General features: G+C 43.2%; 1 protein-coding gene across 19 annotated transcripts in view; it reads right to left on the minus strand.

The window, feature by feature from the left end:
- Vinc (vinculin) overlaps positions 1 to 25158 on the minus strand; it is a 228296-nt gene that overhangs the window by 20582 nt on the left and 182556 nt on the right. For all 19 annotated transcript variants that reach the window (XM_069310862.1, XM_069310860.1, XM_069310858.1 and 16 more), the window contains 3 exons: positions 22047 to 22177; positions 14431 to 14670; positions 11046 to 11136 (listed from right to left, as the gene is read on the minus strand). In XM_069310862.1, the coding sequence (XP_069166963.1) occupies positions 11046 to 11136; positions 14431 to 14670; positions 22047 to 22177 (462 nt within the window). The remainder of the gene's footprint in view (positions 1 to 11045; positions 11137 to 14430; positions 14671 to 22046; positions 22178 to 25158) is intronic.

The raw sequence follows: 25158 nt of genomic DNA on the forward strand, positions 1-25158 counted from the left end.
GCACATCAGTTCAAAAACCGAAGTGGTGGGTTGCCAGGTAACCCTGGGCGGCTCCCCCCTTCCCCTCTGCGGAGGGGTAGGAGTAGCAATAATGAGTGGGGGCTAATTGGATGAAGTGTTGCTTGTTTGTTTTCTTTGTGGGGGAGTTCTTTTGCTATTTTGATGACGTAGCTCACAATTTTCAACCAGTGGTCTGTTTTTATTCACGTACCTTTCCAAGTCCTTCCCCGATTGATGGCAAGTATAACATTTTAAATGTAAAGTGCTCACATTCAGGGAGCCATTGCTCCCTGCGCCTCTCTGAGGGGGCCAGGTTCTGGCCCATGGTTCATGATAAGCATAAGAACTCCAGTAACTGATGACCCCAATAAATATAGTACTATATCAGTTTGGATAGCTTCAGGGAGCCAACATGGCTCCCCCACAGAAATGGTAAGCTTGTTCCTCCATGACAAAACCTAATAAATTCCTGAATCCTGGATGTATAGGGACATGCCAGTATGCACCTTGGAGATCCAGGGAAATCATCCAAGCGCCCACCTCGTGAACGAGATGAACCTGGAACATGATACTCCAAAGGAACGGGCAAAAAATGTACCGGTTTAACACAGACAGGTCGAAGATGAACAGAAGATCTGGAAAATCCCATTTTGGGACTGGAAACATGTGGGAAACTCATTGAAGCAAAGAGGCCATCTCAACCGCCCCCAAAGACACCTACTCTAAGATGACACAATGAAGATGAAAGGTTGCCTTCCTGGAAAGACCTAACCCCCCCAAAGGAAGGAGTGACAATCCATCCAACTGCAGGCTGCACTAAATGACTCAAATCCCACAAATCGTGGGACCAGGCACCAGTAAACCATGTATGCAAGCCTCCCTGTCAAAGAGGCAAACCGCAAACCCCTTGAACCGGACTTTTAAGAGGACCAAGCACAGCACCAATCAGACAAATAAGGACCAGCCGAAAGAAGTGCACACAGCTTTGCCAAACTGTCTCACAACACGAGGATGAGCGTAAAGATAAAGGAAATCTGACAATGGACAGAAAGTAGTAGCCTCAGAGGACAAAAACCCTTACACAACATCCTTCGGAAACTATAATGGAGAAAAGGAGTGGCTGAAAGAAGAGCTAGGGTTCAAGCCAAATCTATAGAGGCGGCCAGCACAGCCTGCCGACACACAAACCAAGAGGCAACAAACGTGGTCACCGCCTGTTGAAAGATAGGGGCATGCAGCTTAAAAAGAGCAGCTGATGATGCCATAGTAGACACCATAACCCCAGCAAGAGGAGCACTGCTCACACCAGTCAAGCAAGCGGGGAGTGACAGAAGCCTCAAGCAAAAATAAAAGATTGTCTGCCAACCAGGACAACTCTGGAACCTCATAAAGCATCCAATATGGGGAAGAAGAACCGAATTTGAAAAGAGGCCTATTCTATCAATGAAGTGAAATCCGGATTGCATGGGAGGAAAGTCGAGAGGTTGGAAACCTTCAGAAGGATGTGGCTGGTCCTCCGGGACCAAGCTCTCAAGTCAAGCCTGGCCTTGGGCTGGATTTGGGAGAACTCCCAGAACCCCATCAAGCAGGTATCAAACAGGTATGAATGTGAGGAACCCATGGGCACCTAGAAACAAACTGTGGGGGGGTAGCTAAACTCGTATTGGAAAGGGGGACATGAAAACCCTGTACCCAGTAACGAAGATCCTCTGCAGAAGGAACACGAGTCCACGAATAATCAAATGGGACCCTATCGCCCATGCCAGACTTCCCCAAGTCCCAAGGTAAAGCCGTTATCCATGACCATCACCCGGGAGAGAAGCAGTGTCCAAGGAAAAGGCTTCAAAGGCTGGGGGCTGGCTGAAAAGAAGACCCAGGCTCAACTGTCTTTGTGCCCAAGTCAGAAGGTGCAAATCCAGAGCTGACCAAGCCACATCTTGAGCTAAACCATATTCCCACTGGCTTTACCACAAGCCTCCTTGTTGCACCTTTCTAACTTCTTTCAAATTTAGCCGTTTCCCAAACCATTTAGTCAAGTGCTCTACATTTAGCAATTCTTCAAATTCTTAACTAATATTTCCACATTTTATTTTTGCACACACTAATGCAGTACAGTAAGTCATCTATTAAAAATGATGAAAATTATAACAATTATACTGCAAATGTTATAAATGGCTTTTATTAAGCATCAACAAGGAATGAATATGGAAAAAACCAGTGTTGAATGTAATGAAACGCCATTTTCTGGGTGAGACCCGGAGGCTCCCCGGAGCTTATCCAGGCTGATATGCTAATGTCAGACTTTGGCATCAGTCATGTGTATGGAGTTCTGTGGGCCTACCGGGGACCACGAGCCAGAACCTGAGACCCCCTCAGAGAGGCAAGGGGAGCAATGCCTTATAGAAACCACGGTGTGGTTGGAAGCATTCTATGTCTGCTATCAACCAGGTCAGGCACCCAGAAAGGTAAGCGTCCCAAAACAAACCCCTATTCTGATGAAAATTGCTATCAAAAGCCGAACAAGTGGATAGAACTCCCCAAAAAGAAACAAGAGGGAAAACTATCTTCTCTCCGTAGTCAGAGCATGGAGAGAAGATATAATGACAAAAGAACGAGACAGTACTGAAAAACAAGAGGCACGGAAAAGGACCAACGAGTCCAAAAAGGACCGGAGGTAAGCCTCACCGGAAGACAACAGATGTTCCAATAATGCGGGAAGAATCGAAGACCTTCCTGAACCCCTGAGATCTCACAGAAGCGAACAATATCACGAAGGCTCAGAAGGCACAGTCGCACCTGAGACCAAAAGTCATGCAGAAACCCTGATAATAGAGGAACATGACCCTTCCATGACGGAGAAATCCCGGCCCAGAGAAAAAGGGGGAGAAATGGAGAAAAGTACCCACCGAAAGGACAGAACCGAACGAACCCGAAGGGACAAGGATCCGAATCCGGGGAGGGGCCGACACCCAACAACTCGTATGCAGAGGGGGAAAGGAAAAACCCCACACCCCATAACTGCAAGTCCTGCACTGAGGGTAGAAAACCCCAGCAGGGTCCAATGGGGTCCAAGACCCCCCAAAGTCAGCCCCTCCCCAACCCCGGGAACCTCCATGGCAGACCCCGGGGCCGAGCCGTCCACCCAAAGCCCTAGTTTCACAAGAAAAGGCCAGGGCAGCGGAAAAATTACTAAGGAAGGGGGCCCACTGGCAGACTCATACAACCTGGCTGGAGGAACTGGGTCGAATGCCATCGTCGCTAGCTCAGAAGGGAAAACCCCCGAGACCGCCAGCGTCTCAAGACCATCAAATCCCTGCCCCGACCCCGACCCCGAACCCACAGACGGAAAGGATCCGGATGCAGGGAGGAAAGGGAGGGGGAAGGGGATGAACAGACTAAACCACAACAGGGGAAAGACATGGGGGCGAGGAAGGAACAAAACCGAAGCAACCAATACCCCCAACCCCGTCACAACAACCGAAACAGGGCGGCCTCGGGGCTTCCGAGGAGCAAACAACCAAACATGTTGCAACCACCTGAACCCAACGTGCAATGCCCGTGCTGCCTGCACCCACATAGTCAGCATAAGACCGGGTAACCGAGTCACAAACAAGCAACGAAACTCACAGGACTCCGGGTCGAAGGTGCCACCGACATCACAGGTAGCAGACGGAGGCAAAAACAGAGTCAACCTGAGACAAGGGAACAGAGCAACCCTTGAACTTGCACAAAGCGAGGGGGACTCAGGAGTCACATCCATCGAACCCACGCGCCCCCATGGGGATTCCCAGGGTCCTGAGACGGAACTCACGCTCAGAGAAGCCCAGGCATGGTACTGCTAACTGGCGCCCAAGTCTACCAAACAACCTTCTAAAAACTGAACCCCCGGGACATGAACATTCACGGAGACCTAGCAGGGGGCAAGCAAGGCAGCCCCCCCCCCCACAAGGCAAAAAGAAAAAGAAAAAACCCGCAAGAGGACAACGCACCCAAAGGAACATGACTGGCGGCTATGAATGGTGAAAACAAGTTGCGCAGCACCCTGCACCCCATACCAGTGCAAACTGCCTCTTACCCTAAGGTAAACAAGGGAGACAAAACACCCAAGCACCCAAAGGGCAGCCAAAAAACCGAGCAGTGAAACAGCCCAGCAGAGGCAGGACCCAAGTAACTTGTGGAAGGTTCAAGGACAGTACTTACATTGCACCTAGGGAAGGGAACCCTAGGTGCATGCTGCCCGAGTACTGTAGAATAACTCCTGGCTCTTGCACCCCTGGAAGACAGCCACCACACACTAAGCACAGTGCTGAAAAATCACTGGAGCCAGAGCACATGACCTCTGCCTCTAGCATCAGCCTTAGAACTGAAGGGTGGATAGCCAGCACGAGGGTCTGGGGCTCCCCCTTCCCCCTCTTGAGGCGGGAGGAGCTGCACAGACAGCGGCGCAGCAACATGTGACATCATGCTCGTTTGCTTGTTTCTTTTTGGGGAGTTCTATCCAGTTGCTCGACTTTTGGTAGCAATTTTCACCAGAATAGGGGTTTGTTTTGGGACGATTACCTTTCTGGGTACCTGACCCGGTCGATGGCAGACACAGAATGCTTCCAACCACACAGGGTTTCTATAGGCCATTGCTCTCCATGCCTCTCTGAGGGGGCCAGGTTCTGGCTTGTCGTCCTCGGTAGGCCCACAGAACTCCATACCCATGACTGATGCCAAAGTCTGACATTTGCATATAAGCCTGGATAAACTCCGGGGAGCCGATGGGGCTTCCCCCAGAAAAGTTTATCAAAACTCAATTAAAAACTTTCGAATTTTCTTAATTATTAAGATAATTGGACTTCATCTGTATTAGACAAGCAAGTCGGTGTTTATCATATGCATAATGCAGAATAAAAATTATTATGAAAGGCAGAAAGGCTGTAGACAAAAAGAACTACTTTTATACTGCCTCTCGTGAAACTACCCAAAGTGTTAGAACTAATATTTGACACCAAATTTCTCAAGTCATGAGCAAAATTTGATTCTCCACCTTAACACTACTGTTGTTTTTAATTGTGTACATTATTTCCTAATTTTTAAATAATTCCTCTTGAGTTCTTAAATTCAACTGCTTCACATCACATGAAGTAAAAATATAAACAAATTATTTGGGGAATACAAAAGTAATTATCAGAGAAAGCACTAAGCTAGTATGGCTCTTAAGCAAGTTGGGGAAGCAAAAAAGTCGGAAGTTCAATGCAATTACCTAAGTGCAGGTATAGAATGAGAGTTATGGTCATGGTGTCCCGTCTCCCCAGGACTCTGTCACACGATGCTTTGAAACTACTGATGGTTTTGGCATCCACCACCTTCTCACTGAACTTGTTCCAACCGTATACCACTGTTTGAAAGACAGAACTTTCTAATATTTTTTCTGCACCTTTGTCTCTTTAGCTTGAATCTATGACTTCTTATTCTTGAAACTGCAAGTTTAAAAAATTCCTCTTCGTGAATTCTGGCGAGTCCTGTTACTATTTTGCATGAAATGATAATTTTTTTCTATCGTCTAGCTTTGGCGTATTTAACACCACTAGCCTCTCCTCGTAGCTCATGTTTTTCAGTTCTGGCAGCCATTAATAACATGTCTTTGCACATTTTCCATTTTACTAATGTGCTTCTTTAGATATGAGCACCATACAACCACTGCATATTCAAATTTTGGTCTCACAAAAGTCAAACAATTTCTACGTTAACAACTTTTCTGTTCTCTTCCACAACATTTGATAACGTGGTGAGAGAAATCTAAGCAGAAGGACTTAAGAGTTGTAACAGGTTCACGATCCAACTTTCACACAATGCATCACTAAGTGAGACTCTCGAGTGTAGTTTCAGTTCCCAAACTATCCCCATCAAAAGTCAGCAAGCAATTCAGCCCGTTTATGGAGAAAGCAACATAAGGCCAGACAAGCACCTCATGATTATGCTTGCTTCACAACTGTTAGCGCTTCCCAAGCCAGGGATTTTATTTTGTCAATCTCCATGTCTGTAACAGGCATGAACCTCAAAACACATCACCTTCCTATCGCAGTAGCGCTCCACTACACTGTCCCAATCCACGTTGTATATGGGTGTATTTTTGTGGTGAGGCAAATGCTAACGAAAACAGGTTGCATGGCTTGAAGTGCTGACACCGCAAGGAATGGCAAACAAATCACAATAAAACCAACAATATCATCAAGAGGAGCCTCACCACCACCTATTGTCTAGCAAAGAATCCCATTTTGTAATGTCCACTAACAAGATTACCAACTTGCTCCTGAAAAACTAACCAACTGGAATGGCTTTAGAAAGGCTAATGTCATCTATGCCTTTACCATCTCTCTACCTTCCTTCCCAATGCACAAACAAGGGTCTTTCAAAGATCACATCATTTCTATACATAACCAGACCATCACCAAAGATATCATGACCAACAACCAAATAATTGATAGATACATCATCAATAGAAAATGAAACACAGCCAAAGCACAACATGGAAGTGGGTGGAGAAGACAGCTAGGGAGTGGAGGACAGTGAAGTAGGTGGTGATCAGTGAAGTGGTAAAGGGAATGGTGAGAGTATGGTTATGGCAGAGTGTAGGGGAAAAGATAGGGAAAGTGGTAGATGGTTATTGGAAGTTATTAGACTAAGGAAACAAACATCCTGAAAAAACAAACAAAAGTTCTCTTTTTGCAAATTTAGTTGTGGATTTTTGGAACAATTTAAGGAAGGTGGTGGTGGATGTCAAAACCACCAGCAGTATTAAAGCATCATATGACAAACATTATAGACACGCCAGGATACCACAAGTATAGCTTTCATCTTTTATCTACACACAAATAATTACACTTTGATAGTGACAGTACTCACACACATTACATATTTATACATCATATAACACAAAATGCAAATTGAATTTAAAATCAATGAGGCATTAATAATGCAAATAATTTTGTATACTATATCTACAAAATGTTATAACATTATTTTATCTTCTAAATGACAAGAATTCCTAATGACAACAAAACATGTAACATGAACATCATGGTATACAAAAGTACATATGTAGCAAGATTAACATATATCCAAGCCTTTTTGTACTGTACCAGTTTCACACAATTTCAACATATACTCCATAGCCAACTACATGTAATTTATACTAGATGGGACAAAGGCTAAATTAATAACTGTAGGCCTTTTATTGGATTGCAAGTCCAGTCTTAAATGTAATGAAATGCCTCTTTCTGGATGGGTCCCAGTGGCTCCCTGAAGCTATCTCCCTGAAATTGTTCCATGTAAATTTTTCTCATCAAATGCAGAAGTTCAATTTGGCCTACTGGAGACCAGATCCAAAACCTTCCCCCCCCCCCCCCCATCTCTCCTCAGAGAGATGCTGACAGTGAGCAACAATTTGCCACCACATCTGGAAAGCATCCAGAAAACCAGAAAAGTTTTACAGCAATCTGCAAGGCAAAAGACCAAAGCCTCGAAATCATCAAACAGCTCTGCAAATGATTCACACATTAATAGAGATGAAATGCATTAGGCAGTGAAGTGCTGGAGGCAGAGACTACACATTATTTCAAATGTAAATATGATAAGAGCCCAGCAGACTCGGGAATCTGTACACCGGTTGATTGACAGTCGAGTGGTGGGACAAATGAGCAAAACTCAACCCCCGCAAGCACAAGTAGGCGAGTACACAGAACAAGAAAAACATTCAAAATTAGTGTAAAACCTCATAGCACCAAATATCATTACCAGGAGGTCCAGCTTCCTCATACAGCCATAGAGCCTCATCCAGAAAGAGGCATTTCATTACATTCAAATACTGGGTTTCCTGAGGTCAAAATGCTGACTTCCTGAGGCTAACTAACCACAGAGACCAAAAATGGGACTTACAGGGAGGAGGAGAGGTGGCATGTATAAGGATGAAGATAATCCAGGTTGGAAAACATGACCCAAGGTAACACATGACTGACTGGGACCAAGTATATTAACCAAATACAAGGCTACCAGAACCCTGTTAAAATATCCAACCCCCTCTCCCAAAACAGTATTAGGCATGAGGTGCAGAGCTAGAAATAACCAAGATAAAAAGGACAGGACTGATGACTCAGCTGACAATACCTCCACTTCTGGGTCCCCAAGCACCATAAGGGGCCAACTCCAAGGCATCCAACTGTCAAAATACAGCGAATACCTAACCCTAGCAAATCTAGCTTTCAAAATGGCAGCTGCCTGAAAAGTCATTGCATTGGATGCCAAATCAGTCAATGCAGAGACCAAGAGGGAACAGATCACACAGGACTCGGAGCAAGGTGTCATATAGGTGTCACTGACTCAACAGGCAGCATGGCAGAGGCAGAAAGAAAGACCACTGTCTGGTAGCAAAGATAATGAGCACCCTTCAAATATGCACATGGCGAGTGAGAGCTTGATGGGCTGAACCAACCATGTCAAAGACCCATGAGTGGATTACCAGGGCCTGAATGCAGCTAGCCAAGCAAAACAACCAAGCACTGAGGCTGTTTGCCAGAAGACAAATGCAAAGACAGTCAAAACAACCAGACTATGACTGGCATCTGCGGCATATCATATAACCAAATACTAGAGCCCCCAGACTCATGAACAGCCTTAAGTGAGGTTCTCCACTTTAGTGGCCTGATTTCTATGGGGTTAACTCCCGAACACACCAGAGAAGATATCTATCAATACAGGGATAATGCTAGTGGATACCCTGGGATGGAACCCAGAGCACATGCAGCCCAGACTACAATAAAGCCAAGCCCATACAACAAGCTGGATGGATAACATGTGAAACAAAAACTAAAATATAGAACAGAGTATAAAGCAAATAGCCCTCACAGGAACAAGTCCAAGGATGGCTGGAGCTCAGCCTGAAGCAGATGGTCAGGTGGCTAAGGCTAAGGGTCAGCCTCCATAGGGTTGTTTCCCATGGCTGAAAACCCCACAACCTACTGTCCAGGTGGACCTCAGCGAATTAAGTGGGTAAAGAAGATAGCTGTGCGTTGAAGCCAGGCAGCCTGGTGGTGGCATTTGGTACTATGAGTTTTGTGCTAATTTTGAATAGTTCACTTGTTCTGTGTGAATTGATTGCAGAGTTATTTGGCAATTTTTTTTGTTATCCCTCCAGTTGTCTGTAAAGCTTCCCTGACTTTCTGGATGCTTTTTTGGCATGGTGGTGAATTGTCATGCTAACACTGCACCCCTGTGATGGGTGGGCCAGGTTTTAGCTCTGGTTTCCAGAAGGCCAAACTGAGCTACTGTAGCTGATGTGACCATTTACATGGAGCAATCTCAGCAAAATAGCTTCAAGGAGCTACAGAGGGCTCACCCAGAAAGTAGTTAGAAATATGTACTTATAACTGTGTTATGTAATATAAATAAATAGGAAGGAGCAGCACCTTGGTTTTAAGCAGTGATGAGTTAGGCAATATGCATGGAAGCTTCAGTAAGAACCAGCCTTAAAAAATGCGAATGAAGCACTTATTCTGAAGAAACAGGGACAATAAACATTTTATTAATAGTGCTCCACTAGTTCAATTTCAAATGCATTACTTTAAAACTGTCTTAGCACTCTTGTGTTCTGGGGGTCTGTTTGAATGCCATCCACTGAAATTGACCAGTTAGGCAGGCAGGTGGGGTGCTGCTAATGCAGCTTGTTCTCGCCAGCGTTTCCAACATCAAGAGACTGTCGTGCTAAAGTTCCCTAACCTAAACAGAGGACCCATGAACAGCAAAATGGGACATTATGTCAATTTTGCAAGGTCCTGCCATTTTCTTGTACATTAGTTTTTCGCCTTATGTAAGGTATACGTCAAAATGCAATGTGTTATAAAATGGCTGATGAGCATTTTTATTATTTTCCAATAGGTAGAGTTGGTTATTGTTGTACAGAATTTATCATTAAATGGTTGCAAAAATTATTTTGTATGTGGTTAAAATAAATAAAAATAATGTTATTTCACTGACAAGATTAAAACTTATTATTTACACATTGATGAGTGTTCATTACATATATTATTATATTTTGCAAATAAAAATTTGAAAATGTTCTTCCATCATCTAATAGGAAGTAAAACACATTACTACTGTGTTGCCAAGATGTGTGTATTCCACACCCTTGCTGGGAGTACGGTGTGAGTGCGGTAGATGGAGGTGCCCAAGATTAATGTCTTTTTTTTTTTTAAATTCATTTTTCATTTTTACTACACAAATGTTTTGCAAATGATTGCTATCATTTGTAAAGAAAAGAAAGGGCCTCATAATAGTTTATATTACTGTAATGATATAGAGTTGTTTAATCAGATTTCCTTTTGCATGCAAATGTTCACAAATGTTTATTATATTTACAAATTTTCATTTATTTTCACAGTGGATGTTGCAATACCTTACTGTACTTCTTAATGAATGACTTGCTCCTTTTCTGTTTGTTGCTTTATGATAGGATTATAGTACAGTATACACTATATCCACAGTAAATTATAGCATGAAATACCACTAAATCGCCAAAGATATCATAACACGTAATAAGGTTTGGGTAATGATGCGTGCAAAAACCGTTCAGTGATTTAACAGTTTACATTACAATATGACAAAATTTGTGAAATTTTATTTTTTTCATACAAGTGAAAATTCCCTTAAATTCACTAAAAACATAAATGAAAATTTTAATTTATGGTGAAAATGTACCTGTTAACGTGTACTGCAAGCTTGGGTTTTTAGGAAAGCACATATTGCATCATTGGACTGCAAGTGCTAAATTGCATTTAATTCCAAATGTCCTATTGTTTCTCTAAAGTAAACTCTTTAGATATAGTGTATATAAAACAAATTTACATAAGAGTAAAATATTCTTAATAAAAATAGTAAACCACAAATTTACAATTTTTTTTTTAAATTTACATTTTTTTATCCCTAAAAAAATTGAATTAAGTAACAGATTATACTTGCACACAGAAAATTTTTACTTTAGGATTTAACAACAAATGTGTACCAACCTTGAGCTCCAAGCATTGTTGCCTTCACAGTTGAGAGTATCTTCAGCTGTGTTCCAATGGTTGGGATACGTTCACATACTTGCAACAGATTCTGAAAAAAAGAAACTAGAAATAATTCTCACATATTACACCAAAATATGCCAATATATTAATACAATATATTAATTGTCAAGATGGTTCTTATTCATTAGTCAGCTAGCCAGTCCTCCTTATTTTTCATTAGTATTAATTATGTAAATATACATAAATACATAATCATCACTCCTCTTTCCCCACCTTCATGAGGTAGTGAGAGACTAGCCAAGAAAAACAAAAAACCAGCGTTGAATGTAATGAAACACCATTTTTGGGGCGAGTCCCGGAGCTATCCAAGCTGAATGGGTATGTACATCTTTCTGGTATCAGTCAATGCATGGAGTTCATGCCTACCAGGGACCACGAGCCAGAACCTGGCCCCCTCTAGAGAAGCACAAGGAGCAATGGCCTATAGACCCTCTCCCTGTGGTTGGGAGTATTCTATGTCTACCATTGACCGAGACAGGCACCCAGAAAGGTAGGCGCCGCAAAACAAACCCGTATTCTGGTAAAACTATTGCAACCGAAGGCCGAACAAGTGGACATAACTCCCCAAACGAAAATTAACAAAATAGCACATCGTCATCATGTTGCCGCGCCGCTGACTGCTCAACCCCCCCCCCCCCCCTCTCCGGGAGAAGGAAGGGGGGAGCCCCAGACCCACCCACCGGTGACCCAACCTACAGTTCTTAGGCTGGATGTCAAAAAGTGTGAAAAACACCACTGACCGGAGGGAGGGAGGGAGGGATGCCGGGGGAGCCTCCAAGACTCGCCCAGAAATTTTTTTTCATTACATTCAACGTTGGTTTTTGGGTGGGGGTGGGGGGGAGGGGGAAGTCTCGTTGGCTCCCCGGAGCTAATTACCCAAAGATAACTAGGGACTTACCCAGGAGGCAGTTCGTCCTCACTCCTCAACGCGAAGTCGAGACAACTGGCTGCAATCGCCGACCCAATACTCTGGCATTGCAAGAGCAGAGCTAGGGGAAGGTTACCCTGAGTACATGTACCTACAATCACTCTTAAAACTTGGGGTCGAGCTACACCACAGTGTAAAGGAAACGCCACCAAGGGTAAACACTACACCATTTCGCTGAAAAGGCAAAACACGAGAGCCAGTATGGAAGAGAAGTGAACCGGTACGCACTACATCAACGATAGAACTGTTAGCTCAGACCCTGGCAGGTGGTGGCATGCAGATCCTTCTCCCCCCCTCTCCCTCAAAATAAATGGGGGGGAGGAGGGGCAAATTAGCTCACGTTAGTTCAGAGAGAATTCAATGATTTGTTTACATAGTTGCGGGAGTTCTTTAGGTGGGTTTTGAGGCTTCAGTCTCCGAATCCAGCAGTAGTTTGTTTTGAATCACTGACTTTCTGGTTGCCTTCCCAAGTGAGTTGATGAAAACAAATATCACCGCTCTCTGCCTCTGAGAGAGACCAGGTTCTATCTCTGGTCCCCAATAGGCTTATAAAATTACATGGCTGATACGACCTAGTAAATGGTACCATCTTAGCGTATAGCCACCCATTAGGGGCGCCTGACAGCTGAGTGGACAGCGCTTCGGATTCGTAGTCCTGAGGTTCCGGGTTCGATTCCCGGTGGAGGCGGAGACAAATGGGCAAAATGTTTCTTTCACCCTGATGCTCCTGTTCACCTAGCAGTAAATAGATACTTGGTTGTTAGACAGCTGCTACAGGCTGCTTCATTGGGGGTGGGGGGGGGTTTGTAACAAAACGGTGGCCTGATCGAGGACCGGGCCAAAGGGACGTTAAGCCCAAAAAAATCCCAAGATAACCTCAAGATAGCTGCAAAGGGATCACCCCAGAAAAAATTATTAATTTTTACATTTTTGGACATTCCTAGTAAAAAATTTGGCTTACTTAATCCGACTCATGGTGATGGGCTCCATATGATTTGGATTACTGAGCACAGAAGTACTATCATTTCTAGATGAGGTTGGGGTGGGTAATTTGCAAAGTGGAGAGAAAATGTGCACAGGCAGAACAATTATCATCTTGAGTAGTGGGATGCTTGGCTGAGGTTGGTCCCTTGATAAGCTCTGCTCACACCATGCTCATGTATTTCAAGAGTTTAGTTATGAATGTACAAATAAAATGGTTAAAGAAATTATTTTTTTTAGAAATTCTCAAATTGAATGACATCTTAACCCTGAGGCAGCAGTCATTGTCATATATTGATTCATGGGCTAATGTGGTTATCATATGACTATTTAAACAATTATTGTCTGGGTTTTACACACTCGATGCAAATAAGGATATAATTGGTCTATGTGGATGTAATGAAGTTTTCCTTGACCCTTAACAAAAATCCTTCTCTCATTAATTACTAATAAATCCTGGTACTCATTAATACTAATAAATCTATTACTCATTAGTTACTTACTAGATGAATGTATTGTCATATGGCGATTATTATTTGAGGGTGCACACTGGTGTCTTACGCCTTTGTTTCAATCTATACTCGCGCGCAAATGGTGTCACTTAGGACCATAAGTCATTGCCCAGAGCCTAACACCATTGATTATAATGTTCATATCCTTTTTAGTACTCTCTACTGGATGTGATGGAGTATACCAAGTAAACCAATCATCAATTGAAACATTATCATGTGCTATGTGAATTATGTAATTTATCAAGTTATTCAACACGCATACTCTTGCAAATGAAGAGAAACAAGTGCTACATCAGAGGATAATGCAGGAAGTGTCAGTAAAGTTAAGCACGACGCGCTGAAAGGTGCCAAACACGGCCACCACACGATTTTCCTGAGCGCCTCCACCCATTGAAATTATAAATATTAACTTACTTTTGTTTTTTCTTACATTTTGCATACAAATTAATATTCTATAATATTATTTTCTAGATTTTTTTTTTTTTTTTTTTTTTGCACATAGGTGGGTACAGTATGAAGATTTTTTCATAGCCGCTGGCCAGGGGTTAATAGATGATGGAACAATAATGTGTTAACAATGCATCTAAAGTCAAATTTATATACCCCTATTAAACTGGATATTGAGCAAATCAACTTTCCATTTACGAGCATCTCCTTTAATACAGTACAGTAGTGCTGTACTTCAGCAGTAATGTGCCGAGTTGTAAGCAATTATTATACCTAAAATCAGTGATAAAATGGTTAAGATCATGGATAATGTTGTTTTAAAAAGTTGCAAAGCACAACAGAGCTTCCTTATGTGATAAGCATATACTATATATGACATTTGTACCTTACATGTAATATTAAACATAATACATTACAGTACTTCAAGTACTGCACATTTCATGATTAATCTTACCGTCCTCATGCGCTTGTCAGTGCACTCCCTTGCAAGATCCTTTGCTAAACGTGTCACTTCTTCAGAAGCTTCAGCAATAGCCTTGGCACATGAAATGAGATCCTTTTTGGTGCCACCTTCACCCCGTACGAGTTGAGAAAGTTGGGCCATCAGCAATGCCATTTTTTTTGCAGCTGCAATAATGTGATTGTCACGAGATGACCACTGCTTTACCTCCTGGTGAAGGCCATGAGCTGCCATCTAGTGGAGAAACATGAGCTGTAAATAGGTTCAATCCCTACTAGGTTCTCAACTAGGATCATTGTATTTATGTACAAAACAGTGTCTATTTATTAATATATGGCTTCTATCTATTAACATATATTTTAATTACTGTTCAGTGGGTAAGCACCAACAAAGAACATGGAATCCAAGGGTAAGATTACCAGCAATGAGAGCTGAAGGTAACACACCAAGAGATCAGGTCACCTATGAAACAAAGATTGGTAAACCAGAAATATAAAACCCCAGCACTGAATGTAATGAAATGCCTCTTTCTGGTAGAACCCTGGCTTCCTAAAGCTAACTTGCTGTGACTGCTCCAATCTGTCCTTATAGAACATCGCATTTTGACAATCTGCTCAAGGCCAAAATGTGTCGTACTAGAAAATAGTAGTGCCTCATGAAAGTGACGTTCTGTCCCATTTTCTGTTTTGGGTCCTCTGGAATGTTAGAAGAGGACACTTTAGTACGACAGTTTCTTGACATTCGGAAACCTTAGGAGGACAGGCTGCAATGCTAATGGGTCACATCAGTCGCTCGAGTTCAAATTGGCCTACCAGCAACCAGAGTCAGAACCTGCCCCCCTCCCCATTCCCCCACAGAGGCACAGGGAGCAAGTGACAATTTGCCACCACCTTCCTCCCTCCCTCCCTCCCACCAGGAAAGCATTCACAAAGTCTTTGCGCCTTTTCAGACAACTTGAGGATTCACAGGAAATGAAGCCTTGAAACTGGTAAACACTCTGCAAATGATTTACACAGAACAAGGGATTCACTCAAATTATCTCGAAACTCATTAGTACCGATTGCCATTACCAGTCCTGAAGCTGATGAACAACTCACAGACAAACCTGGAAGGGAGGGAGGGAAGAGAAAAAAAAGAGGCATTTCAGTACTTCAATGCTGGGTTTCTAGGGGAGCTAAGCAGTGGCTCCCAGAGGCTAACCACAGCAAATAAGAATGGGACTTAACAGGGAGTAGGAGAGGTCACAGGCACCAGAAAGATGAGAACCCTGGTTGGAAGACATGGTCCAAAGCAACACAAGACTAACTGGGATGGGGAACATTAACTAAGGACTGTACTGGGCAGCCAGAACTTCATTATAGTGCCAAAACTCCAGACCCCAAATGAATATCACAGCAAATTATCATCCACACTTCCATAGAAATAAATATTTCCCTCACCTGGGCTCTAGGAGACTCAAACTGTGGACCCCACGTGTCCTTAACCCTTAAACTGCGCAACGCGCCTGCAGGCTCGCGTCTGGTTTGCGCAACGCGCCTCCAGGTATTTTGATTTTTCACGTTCCATTCAAAACTGGCGCGCGGTGACGCGGGTATGGTATGGGTGGGTGGGGGCCCCAGTGATCGTCCGCCATCTTAAAAAAAAATCCCAGCATGCCCTGCGGCCGTGGGGAGCCTCAGTTTCACGGCAGCAACCATGTCTGACGCATCCTCTACGAGCTCCCGCTCCACGGTGACCCGCGGTCATGGAAAACGACTCTCTGAGGAGGAAATACGCGATATTTTGTATGATGACGGTGCTCTGGATGATGACCTGGACTATGATCCAGATAAAGACCTAACTCAGAGATCTGATACGAGTGAGGAAGAGACAGAATTGGAAGATGTGGCGAGTGTGTGGGGTACTCGTGCCTCGCCCGGCCTGCCTCGCCGCCCTGGGTCAACACCGTTATCATCACCACCATCATGTATGTCCCCAGACGCTAGTAGTTTATTCAGTGATAGTACATGTGACGAATCTTTCTCGGGCTTCAGTGACATTGGCTCCGATACGAGTAGTGTGGACGACCCGAGTACGAGCAGTGGTGGTGTTACCAGGCGGGGTTTTGCTACCTCAGCAACACGCCGCGGCAGGCGGCAGCGTGCCTCACAGCATGTGGACAACGACAGTGGCCCCTCAACATCATTTATTCGTGGTAGGTGTACAGTACGTAAATCTGCCTCAGCGCCTAGCATACCCTCACGCAGCTCCAGCAGAAGCAGCGGACGACGTAGCCGTAGTTTTGGTGCTCGTGGTGGTGTTGGCCGTGGTGTTGGCGCCAACACCAAACCCCCTGGTGTACTTGTGTGGGAGGATTGCACCACATTTGCCCCTCAAATACCAACATTTGATGATAGCGATTTTGGTGTTACACCATTATTCCCATATACTGGTGATGATATGGCACACATGGAATATTTTCAGGCATATTATGACAATGTATTCATGGCGCATCTTGTGACTGAGACAAACAGGTTCGCTCACAGCCTCATAGACGAAGGCATTTTACCTGCCTCACGGCTCACACGATGGAAGGACACGACAATTGACGAAATGTACGTGTTTCTGGCACTCACCATGATGATGAAGCACTCTGAGAAAGCTGTCATCCAGGAATATTGGAGCAAAGACAGCCTTGTTCCATCGCCTGTGTTCAACCGGTACATGTCGCGTGATAGGTATCTCTTGATTCTCAGGTGCCTGCATTTCGAGAATAATGCAAATGAGGACAGACACGACAGACTGTGGAAAGTACGGAAGATGTTCAGTGACATGAGAGGGAAGTTCAGGGATTATTTTGTACCTGGACAGAATGTGGTTATTGACGAGTCGCTTGTACTGTTCAAGGGGCGACTGGCATTCAAACAGTACATTCCATCAAAGCGGCACCGATTTGGACTGAAGTTTTTTGTGCTATGCGACTGTGAGACTGGTATTGTCTTGGACATGATATTATATTCTGGTACAGACGTCGACATACCGGCTCAAGATGAACACGGGTTCTCTGGCAGTGTTGTAAAGACCCTGATGGAACCGTTGCTGAACAAGGGGCATGTACTGTACACCGACAACTATTACACCAGCCCCTTATTGACCAGATACCTCCTTGCCCACAACACCGGCGTATGTGGCACTGTGAAGAGCCATAGGAAGGAAATGCCAGTGTTCGGTATAGCTATAGCCGTGGGCGAGTGCCAGCTGCGCAAGTGTGACAATACGCTGTCAGTGCGGTGGAAGGACAGACGCGAGGTGAATATGCTGAGTACGATTCACACCGGTGCCATGTTGGACAGTGGGAAAGTCCACTTTCAGACACGCAACACCGTGTATAAGCCAGACTGTGTCATAGACTATAACGTGAACATGCGCCTCGTCGATAAGTGTGACATGATGCTTGGTGGAGTAGAGTGCGTGCGCAAGTCTGTGAAGTGGACTAAAAAGTTCTTCTTCCACCTGATGGATGTTGCAGTGCTCAACTGCTTCAATATGTACTTAGTAAAATCTGGCAGGAGACCGTCTATACGTACATTCAGTGCTGGTGTTGTGTCACAGCTGCTAGTAAAGTATGGCAAGGAGGGTTCTGTTGTACCGCGCGGAGTGCAAGCAACAATGCCACATGCAGCTCCAGACAGATTGAGGGGTAATGAGAACTTCGGAGTACATATGCTCGAGTATATGCCAGGCACAGCATCACGGGAGAAGGGTAAACGTGCGTGTATAGTATGCAGGAACACTACCCGCAGAGAACAGAAACGAAGATGTATCAGCACCTGGTGCGTGGAGTGCAAGGTGCCACTCTGCCCCGTTGGCTGTTTCGCAGCATATCACACACTCGCGGAGTACTGAGTGTGTTTATGGTGTGTGTATATAGTGTGTGATACTGTACAGTGTGTATATAAAGTGTAAATATAAATTTATTTGGCATGATACATTGGAAATTGTGTAGGATAAGTGAAGTTGTTTGTGATGCACGTAACACAGTGTCTACGGACAGTACGGATGTTGTACTGCGATATTACAGTGTACGTGTTCATTATACATTGGATTGGCACATAAAAACAATGAAAATGTATTGGGAAATGTGCGCAATAAATGAACAAAAATATATTCGCGGCAACTCGCGCGCCCCGCCCCGAGCGCCCCACCGCCTCTGAGAGCTTACACCACGGGCGCACGGGGAATGATGACGTCACGCCCCAACTTCCGGACCCCATAGCACCCAAAGTAAGTACAATTTCGAATTTTTTTTTACATACCCATACTCAGGGAAGGGTTTTTGACACTTTAAAAAGAAAAAATAATTTTTTCAAGAGAATTTATTTCCTGCGCACTGCGGGGGTGTCACATTTGGAGGCAACGCAGTTAAGGGGTTAAGGAAATATGGACAATATAGACTTAATAAGGAAACTTTCCTTATTAAAACTACTCAACAGCTGGGTCGATAGAGCTTTGGCCTCACACACGTGGTGTCCGAAGTTCGAGTCTATTGGAGCCCAGGTGAATGGAATATCACAGGTCTGAGGATAAACCACAGGCTGACTAGACTTAATGACAATGTGAATGATCTGGAAAATGTGAGCCTTTAAACAGGGGACCAAGGAAAGAGGATCAACCAACAAGGCATCCACTGAGGCAGAACTGTTGGTCCACAGGTAATGGTGAAGAGCCACCTCCAGATACAAAAAATTATGCACCTCTGGCTAAACGAACTAAGCACCAATCAACAAAAGACTCGTCCAGAAGCCAGCAAACTTACTCTTCACCAGAAAACAAGCAGAAGGCTGCAAACTACCCATCAGGGTCAAAAGAATAGAACACCTGCCTCAAGAGAAAAGCCTGAAACTCCCAACCCAACAGCTAGAGACAACTGCCCTCCCCCCACCACCCAAAAGTGAGAATGACATCACGGGCCTAACACAAAACCGTAAACTAAGGCGAGAAGAGAAAGACCAAAAACTCGGTCAGGAGAAAGGACTGCTTAGGAAGAGCACAAGTCTGCCGGATGTGTAAAATGCATGACAACATGCAGAATGGTTCCAAGGAGTTTTCGACGCCGAATGCAAGCAACAGTGGCTCTGACAGCACTGAATGCAAAGAGGCGACAGTATTCGGCATGAGATGCTTTTCATGAAACAACCAAACAAAAAGGACAGAACGACTGTGACACAAACCAAAAATGTGGAAAAGACAGACAGTGGTGAAATAAGTACCAGGCAACCTCATACCGTAGCTGTATGGAAATGTGTAGGTGAGATACCAACAGACCAGCTATCTACTTGCTATGCAAATGGTGACAAACCTTCATCTCCAAATGCATATAGCATAGGAGTATGCATATTTAAACCTGCAAAAAACATTGACAGGGTAACCCACTGAAAGAGGTGGAGCCATGGAAAAAACTAGCGTTGAAAGTAATGAAACACCATTTTCTGGGTGAGCCCCGGAGACTCCCTGGAGCTATCTGGCTGTATGTGTTTTATTAGTCTGCGGCATCAGTCAATTGGAGTTCAGCTTATCAGGGACCACAAGCCAGAACCAGGGCCCCTTCAGCGAGGCAAAGGGAGCAATGGCCTATGGAAACCCCCATGTATTTGGGGACACTTCATGTCTGCCATCGATTGGGGTTAGCACCCAGAATGGTAGGCATAACAAAACAGACCCCACGTGGTAAGAAAATCGTAACCAAAGACTGAACAGAGTCAGAATTCCCCCTACTTAAATAAACAAGCAAATGCCACACTTCACCACTGTACCACTTATCCACACAGCCCTCCCCTCCCCAGGGGGGAAAGGGGAGAGCCCCGGACCCCCTGTGCTGGCTACTCAACAACTCCAGTTCGGAGACTGAACATCAAACCCACTCGAAAAAAAACGTCGACTGGAGGGAGGGTGCCAGGGAGTCTCCGGGGCTCATCCAAAAAATGGTGTTTCATTACATTCAATGCTGGTTTTCTGAGGGAAGCCCCTCCAGCTCCCTGGAGCTACCTAACCAAAGACAAGTAAAAGATGGACTTACCCGGGAGGCGACCGCCACTCGTTCCTCAACTCAAAGTAGACACAACTGGCTGCAACCTGAGACCCAAAGCTACACACAAGAACGACTACAACCAGAAAGATTGACTAGATAATGAGCAGCCAGGACGATGTTCGACCTCCAATATCACCATGCCTGAATGTCAGCTCAAGACATGTTGCAGAAGATGGCAGTCAAGGCAGGAAGTGAAACAAAGCATAAGAAAGCTTACGGAAAGGGGCAGAAGTGACATCTACCCCCAAACGCAAAAGAAATATGCTCCCTAAATGTTACATCGTCAGATAACAGTATTCCCAAATCCTTTACATGCTGCTTTCCTACTATAGGCAGATTTGATTGTGTTTTGTACCCTGTATTATGTTTACAGTCCTCATTTTTACCATACCCGAGTACAGTACCTGGAATTTATCACTGTTAAACATCATGCTATATTCTGTTGCCCAGTCAAAAACTTTATTAATATCTGTTTTAAGTTTTTCAATGTCTTCAGCAGAGGTAATATTCATGCCGATTTTTGTGTCTTCTTCAAAAGATGATACGAAGCTATGACTTGTATGTTTGTCTATATCTGATATGAGAATAAGGAAAAGTAGTAGTGCAAGCACTGTACCCTGAAGTACAGAGCTTTTAACTGCGCTTGGATTCGATTTTATATGATTGACTGTTACTCTTTGTGTTCTGTTTGACAGAAAATTGAGTACCTAGCTTACTACTTTACCAGGTATTCCCACTGACCTCATTTTGTGTGCTATCACTCCATGGTCACATTTATCGAATGCCTTTGCAAAGACCATGTATACGACATCTGCATTCTGTTTTTCTTCTAATTTCTCAGTGACTGTCGTAGTGGTCAAGGAGCTGTGAGAGAGACAATCTTCCCACTCTAAATCCATGTTGGCCTGGATTGTGGAGGTCATTGGTCTCCAGGAAACATTGATAATGATCAAGATACACCCTTGAAAGAATATCATAATTCTTCAGTAATGTAGATGGTGCATAGAACAACTTTCATGAGAAAGCTTTATGTCCCAAAACCACTGCCAGTTTTAAACGCGCATTTTATAAAATTTAAAAGATAACAGGACACCAGAAGTCAAACTCTCCTATAATTGCAATTTGTTAATTACACACTTTTGTATTAGTTCTCCTTAAATATTCCTCAATATAAACCTATAACATGTATTGTAGATTAAAAAAAAAATCTTGGTGTTTCCTCTCCATGTGTAGTGGTCTTGAGGTAGCATTAACTAAATAACATAGAACAATATAGAAGCACCCTCACTTTCAGAGAATCTGTACAGAGTAAGTGAACTGCATTTGTGGCAGGAAAGTAAGTATTTTACCAATACATGGTGATACAATTGAAATTACTTCCTGAATTTACGTGTGTGTGTTAGTAGGCACTTAGTGGATTCCAATCCAAAATTTTGTTCGTACTACGAGCACCACATTTTAACTTTTATTTGTCTACTATACACATTATTCTCATGCAATAAATTGTAAACATTTAGTTAAATCCCATAAATGGAAGATTTACCATAATTGGTTGATTTGGTTGTGGTACTTCACTGAACATGTTGGTCTCATCTTCATCATCAGTCTCTGGTGGAGGTGGACGAGGTGGGGCCTTCTCTCCGCCAGGTAGGGGTGGCCGGGGTGGTGCCTGATCTGTCAATTCAATACTACAACATTAAATATAACAAAAAATATAAACTAAATACTAGTATATATACTGCATATACTCTGCTTGTTGGGATACATTGCAAAATGTGCAACATTTAATGTATATAATATACCTAAAAGCAACAAAATATTAAATCTTATAATCAAATGATATAATAAAGGAAATTTTCCCAAAACCAATACTGTATTACAGAATAAGTGTGGCTGTGTGTAATTACCAGAGTAATTATCTAAGTGTAATTCCAGGATGTGAGCCAATATTGTAGGATCCCATCCTTCCTACAGTCTTTGACATTTAATATATTGAAGTGTCCAATAGTTCCAGCATGTCTTGTTTAAATTATTTCGTCTGCCTTCTACTACTGTATCAGCAAAATCAAGTCTTTATATTTGCCATGTTTTTTTTTTGGCAACTTTGCTTTCTTAGCTTGATGAATCTATAGCTTTTCATATTATGCATTTTAAAAATATTTGTGTTACTATTTTATGTTATATTGCTTCTTTCTCTTAAGTTAATTAATTTTGGAATAAGTAATTATCAAAAGAAGGTGTTAAGCCAGGAACACTATGTAACAATGACTACGTTGCTGCTTATGCAAAACACTAAATATCACTCAAGATGGAAGTACGAGAACAAAATGACATAAGGCAAATGATGATAAAGGTATCAAATGCTATACAGTGGTACCTCAGTTTATGAATTTAATCCATTCCTGGAGACGGTTCGTAACCTGAAAATTCGTAAACCGAAGTGAATTTCCCCATAAGAAATAATGGGAAATGAATTATTCTGTTCTTGACTTCTAAAAAATTAACTTCAAAGTAAATTTTATACCTGATTCACCCAAATCTTCAGTAGTAAAGTACAGTATGTACAAGTTACTACTTACCATTATTGATGACTCTTGTTGGCATATGGAAGACGGTGAGGAGGGGGGGGGAGGAGAAGAAGTGTTATTGTATGGAAGGGGCGTCCCCTTCCATTATAACATCAGGCAGTGATTATAACTGCCTGACACACTGAAGGAATCTGTTTGACATTGTCTTTTTCAAATTTTTTCAATTTTTTATTTTTTTATTTATTTTTTATAGAAAATGAAGCAGCCTACCTGACACACATTGAACAAACCTTTTTGACATTTTTTCCTCTTTCAAATTTAACAAAAAAATTATTTTTTTATTTGTGGTATTTTTTTTTATAAAAAAATGGAGCCTACCTGACATACACTGAAGGATTTTTTTTTTTTTTACATTTCTGTTTTCAAATGTTTTCAATTTTTTTTTCTAAACATCAGGCAGTGATGACTTTTCTGGGGAAAACACTGGCACATTTTGCCTGCATACCACTAGGACCTGCTTGTGGCTCACTGCTTGTTTTTCTCACTAAAAACCTGTTTAGTGACACTTGTTTTTTCCCTACTTTATAACACTTGTCTGAAGTGAGACATCACATTGTCATTAACACTTTCGCCCGGGCATGACGCAGCATTGCGTCATCCGTTTACTGGCGGTAATTTCGGGGATGACGCAGCATTGCGTCATCCACTTTAAATAATCGCCAAAAATCAGGTTTTTATCCAATTTTTTTGGGACTGGTTTTAAAATGCGCGCCGATGTCTTCCCATTTTCCTTGTTGAGCCTTGTGGCCCTCAGGCGGCTTGGCACATGCCGTGGGCCCATTGCTTTCGCTCCACTGTTGTGACCAATGTCGCCTCCCCTCGCATCTCAAACGTGTGAACATTTCGCCTATTTTCCGTGGCTATATTTCTTACTGTGGCTTTAGAAACTATCTACGCTTACTCCACGATGGATAGTGATCATGAACAAGGCCCTTCCAGGAAGAAAATTGCGAAAGAAAGGCTTGAAAAGGGCGGGAATTGGGAGTGTAGGTGGAAGGCGGCTGAGCACTCACTCGCGGCTAACGCGTGGCCCGTCTTCAACTCGTCGGCGGTTGGAGCGTGACCAGGTTTTTTATTTGATATGCTAATGTTCCTCTAGAGAATTCTATTGCGAACCCATTGAGACCAAAATGAAAGACCTAGAATAAAAATTGAGGTGACCAGAGTGAAAATAGTGAAAACATTTTATCGCGTTTGCGCGCTCCTGGGTAACTCGTTCGCACTTTCTCTGTTTGCTGCGGGTAATTAGCCGGGCTTTTGGAGTTTATATGCATTTAGTGCTGTAGAGAATTCTATTGCGAACACAATGATACCAAACTTAATCTCGTAGGACGAGAATTAAGGTGACAAACTTGAAGAGAGTATACACTTTTCAGATTTTACGCGCACTCCCGTGACACCCTGGGTCCCATATCGCACAGTTGAGGGGTGGCGAGCGGGGTGCACCAAAGTGTTAAAAAGGTTAACACAACGGCTTACTACACCTTGCTCTGGGTGAATTAATAACTTTTCAACATCCTCAAGTGTTTGTGTTCTTTGTTTCGTGATTGTTGATATGCCTTTCGCCACTTTAGCACTCATAATGTCCTTTTTCTTAGCAATTACAGTGCATATCATTGACATAGATTTGTTGTACTGCCTAACTAGTTCAACAACCTGTGTACCATTTTCATGTTTACGAATGATCTCTTGTTTTTCCTCTATGGTCATTCTCACATGTGTTTTCTTGGCTTACCACTGGCCAAGTGTTTTCTTGAACCTTACCACTGGCTTTCTTGGGACCCATGGCAAGATATATAATAACAAATTTTATGTTCAAATAGCCAAAAATCCGAAAAACTAAATCTTTGCAAAGAATTCAAGCGCAATAGTCACTAGGCAAAAGCCACTGGGCCTCCCGTGCGCAGTGCCTCGCCATCCATCACCATGCCACCACGTGCTAGGTCGACCATAAGCATATCAACAAACTCGTTTCCCAAGGTAAAGTTCGTAACCCGATTCAAATTTTCCGAAGAAATCGGGCTCGTAACCTGAAAAGTGCATAAAGAGGAGCATTCGTAAACCGAG

The sequence above is a fragment of the Procambarus clarkii genome, chromosome 68, assembly GCF_040958095.1.
Source record: "Procambarus clarkii isolate CNS0578487 chromosome 68, FALCON_Pclarkii_2.0, whole genome shotgun sequence".
NCBI classification, from domain to species: Eukaryota; Metazoa; Arthropoda; class Malacostraca; order Decapoda; family Cambaridae; genus Procambarus; species Procambarus clarkii.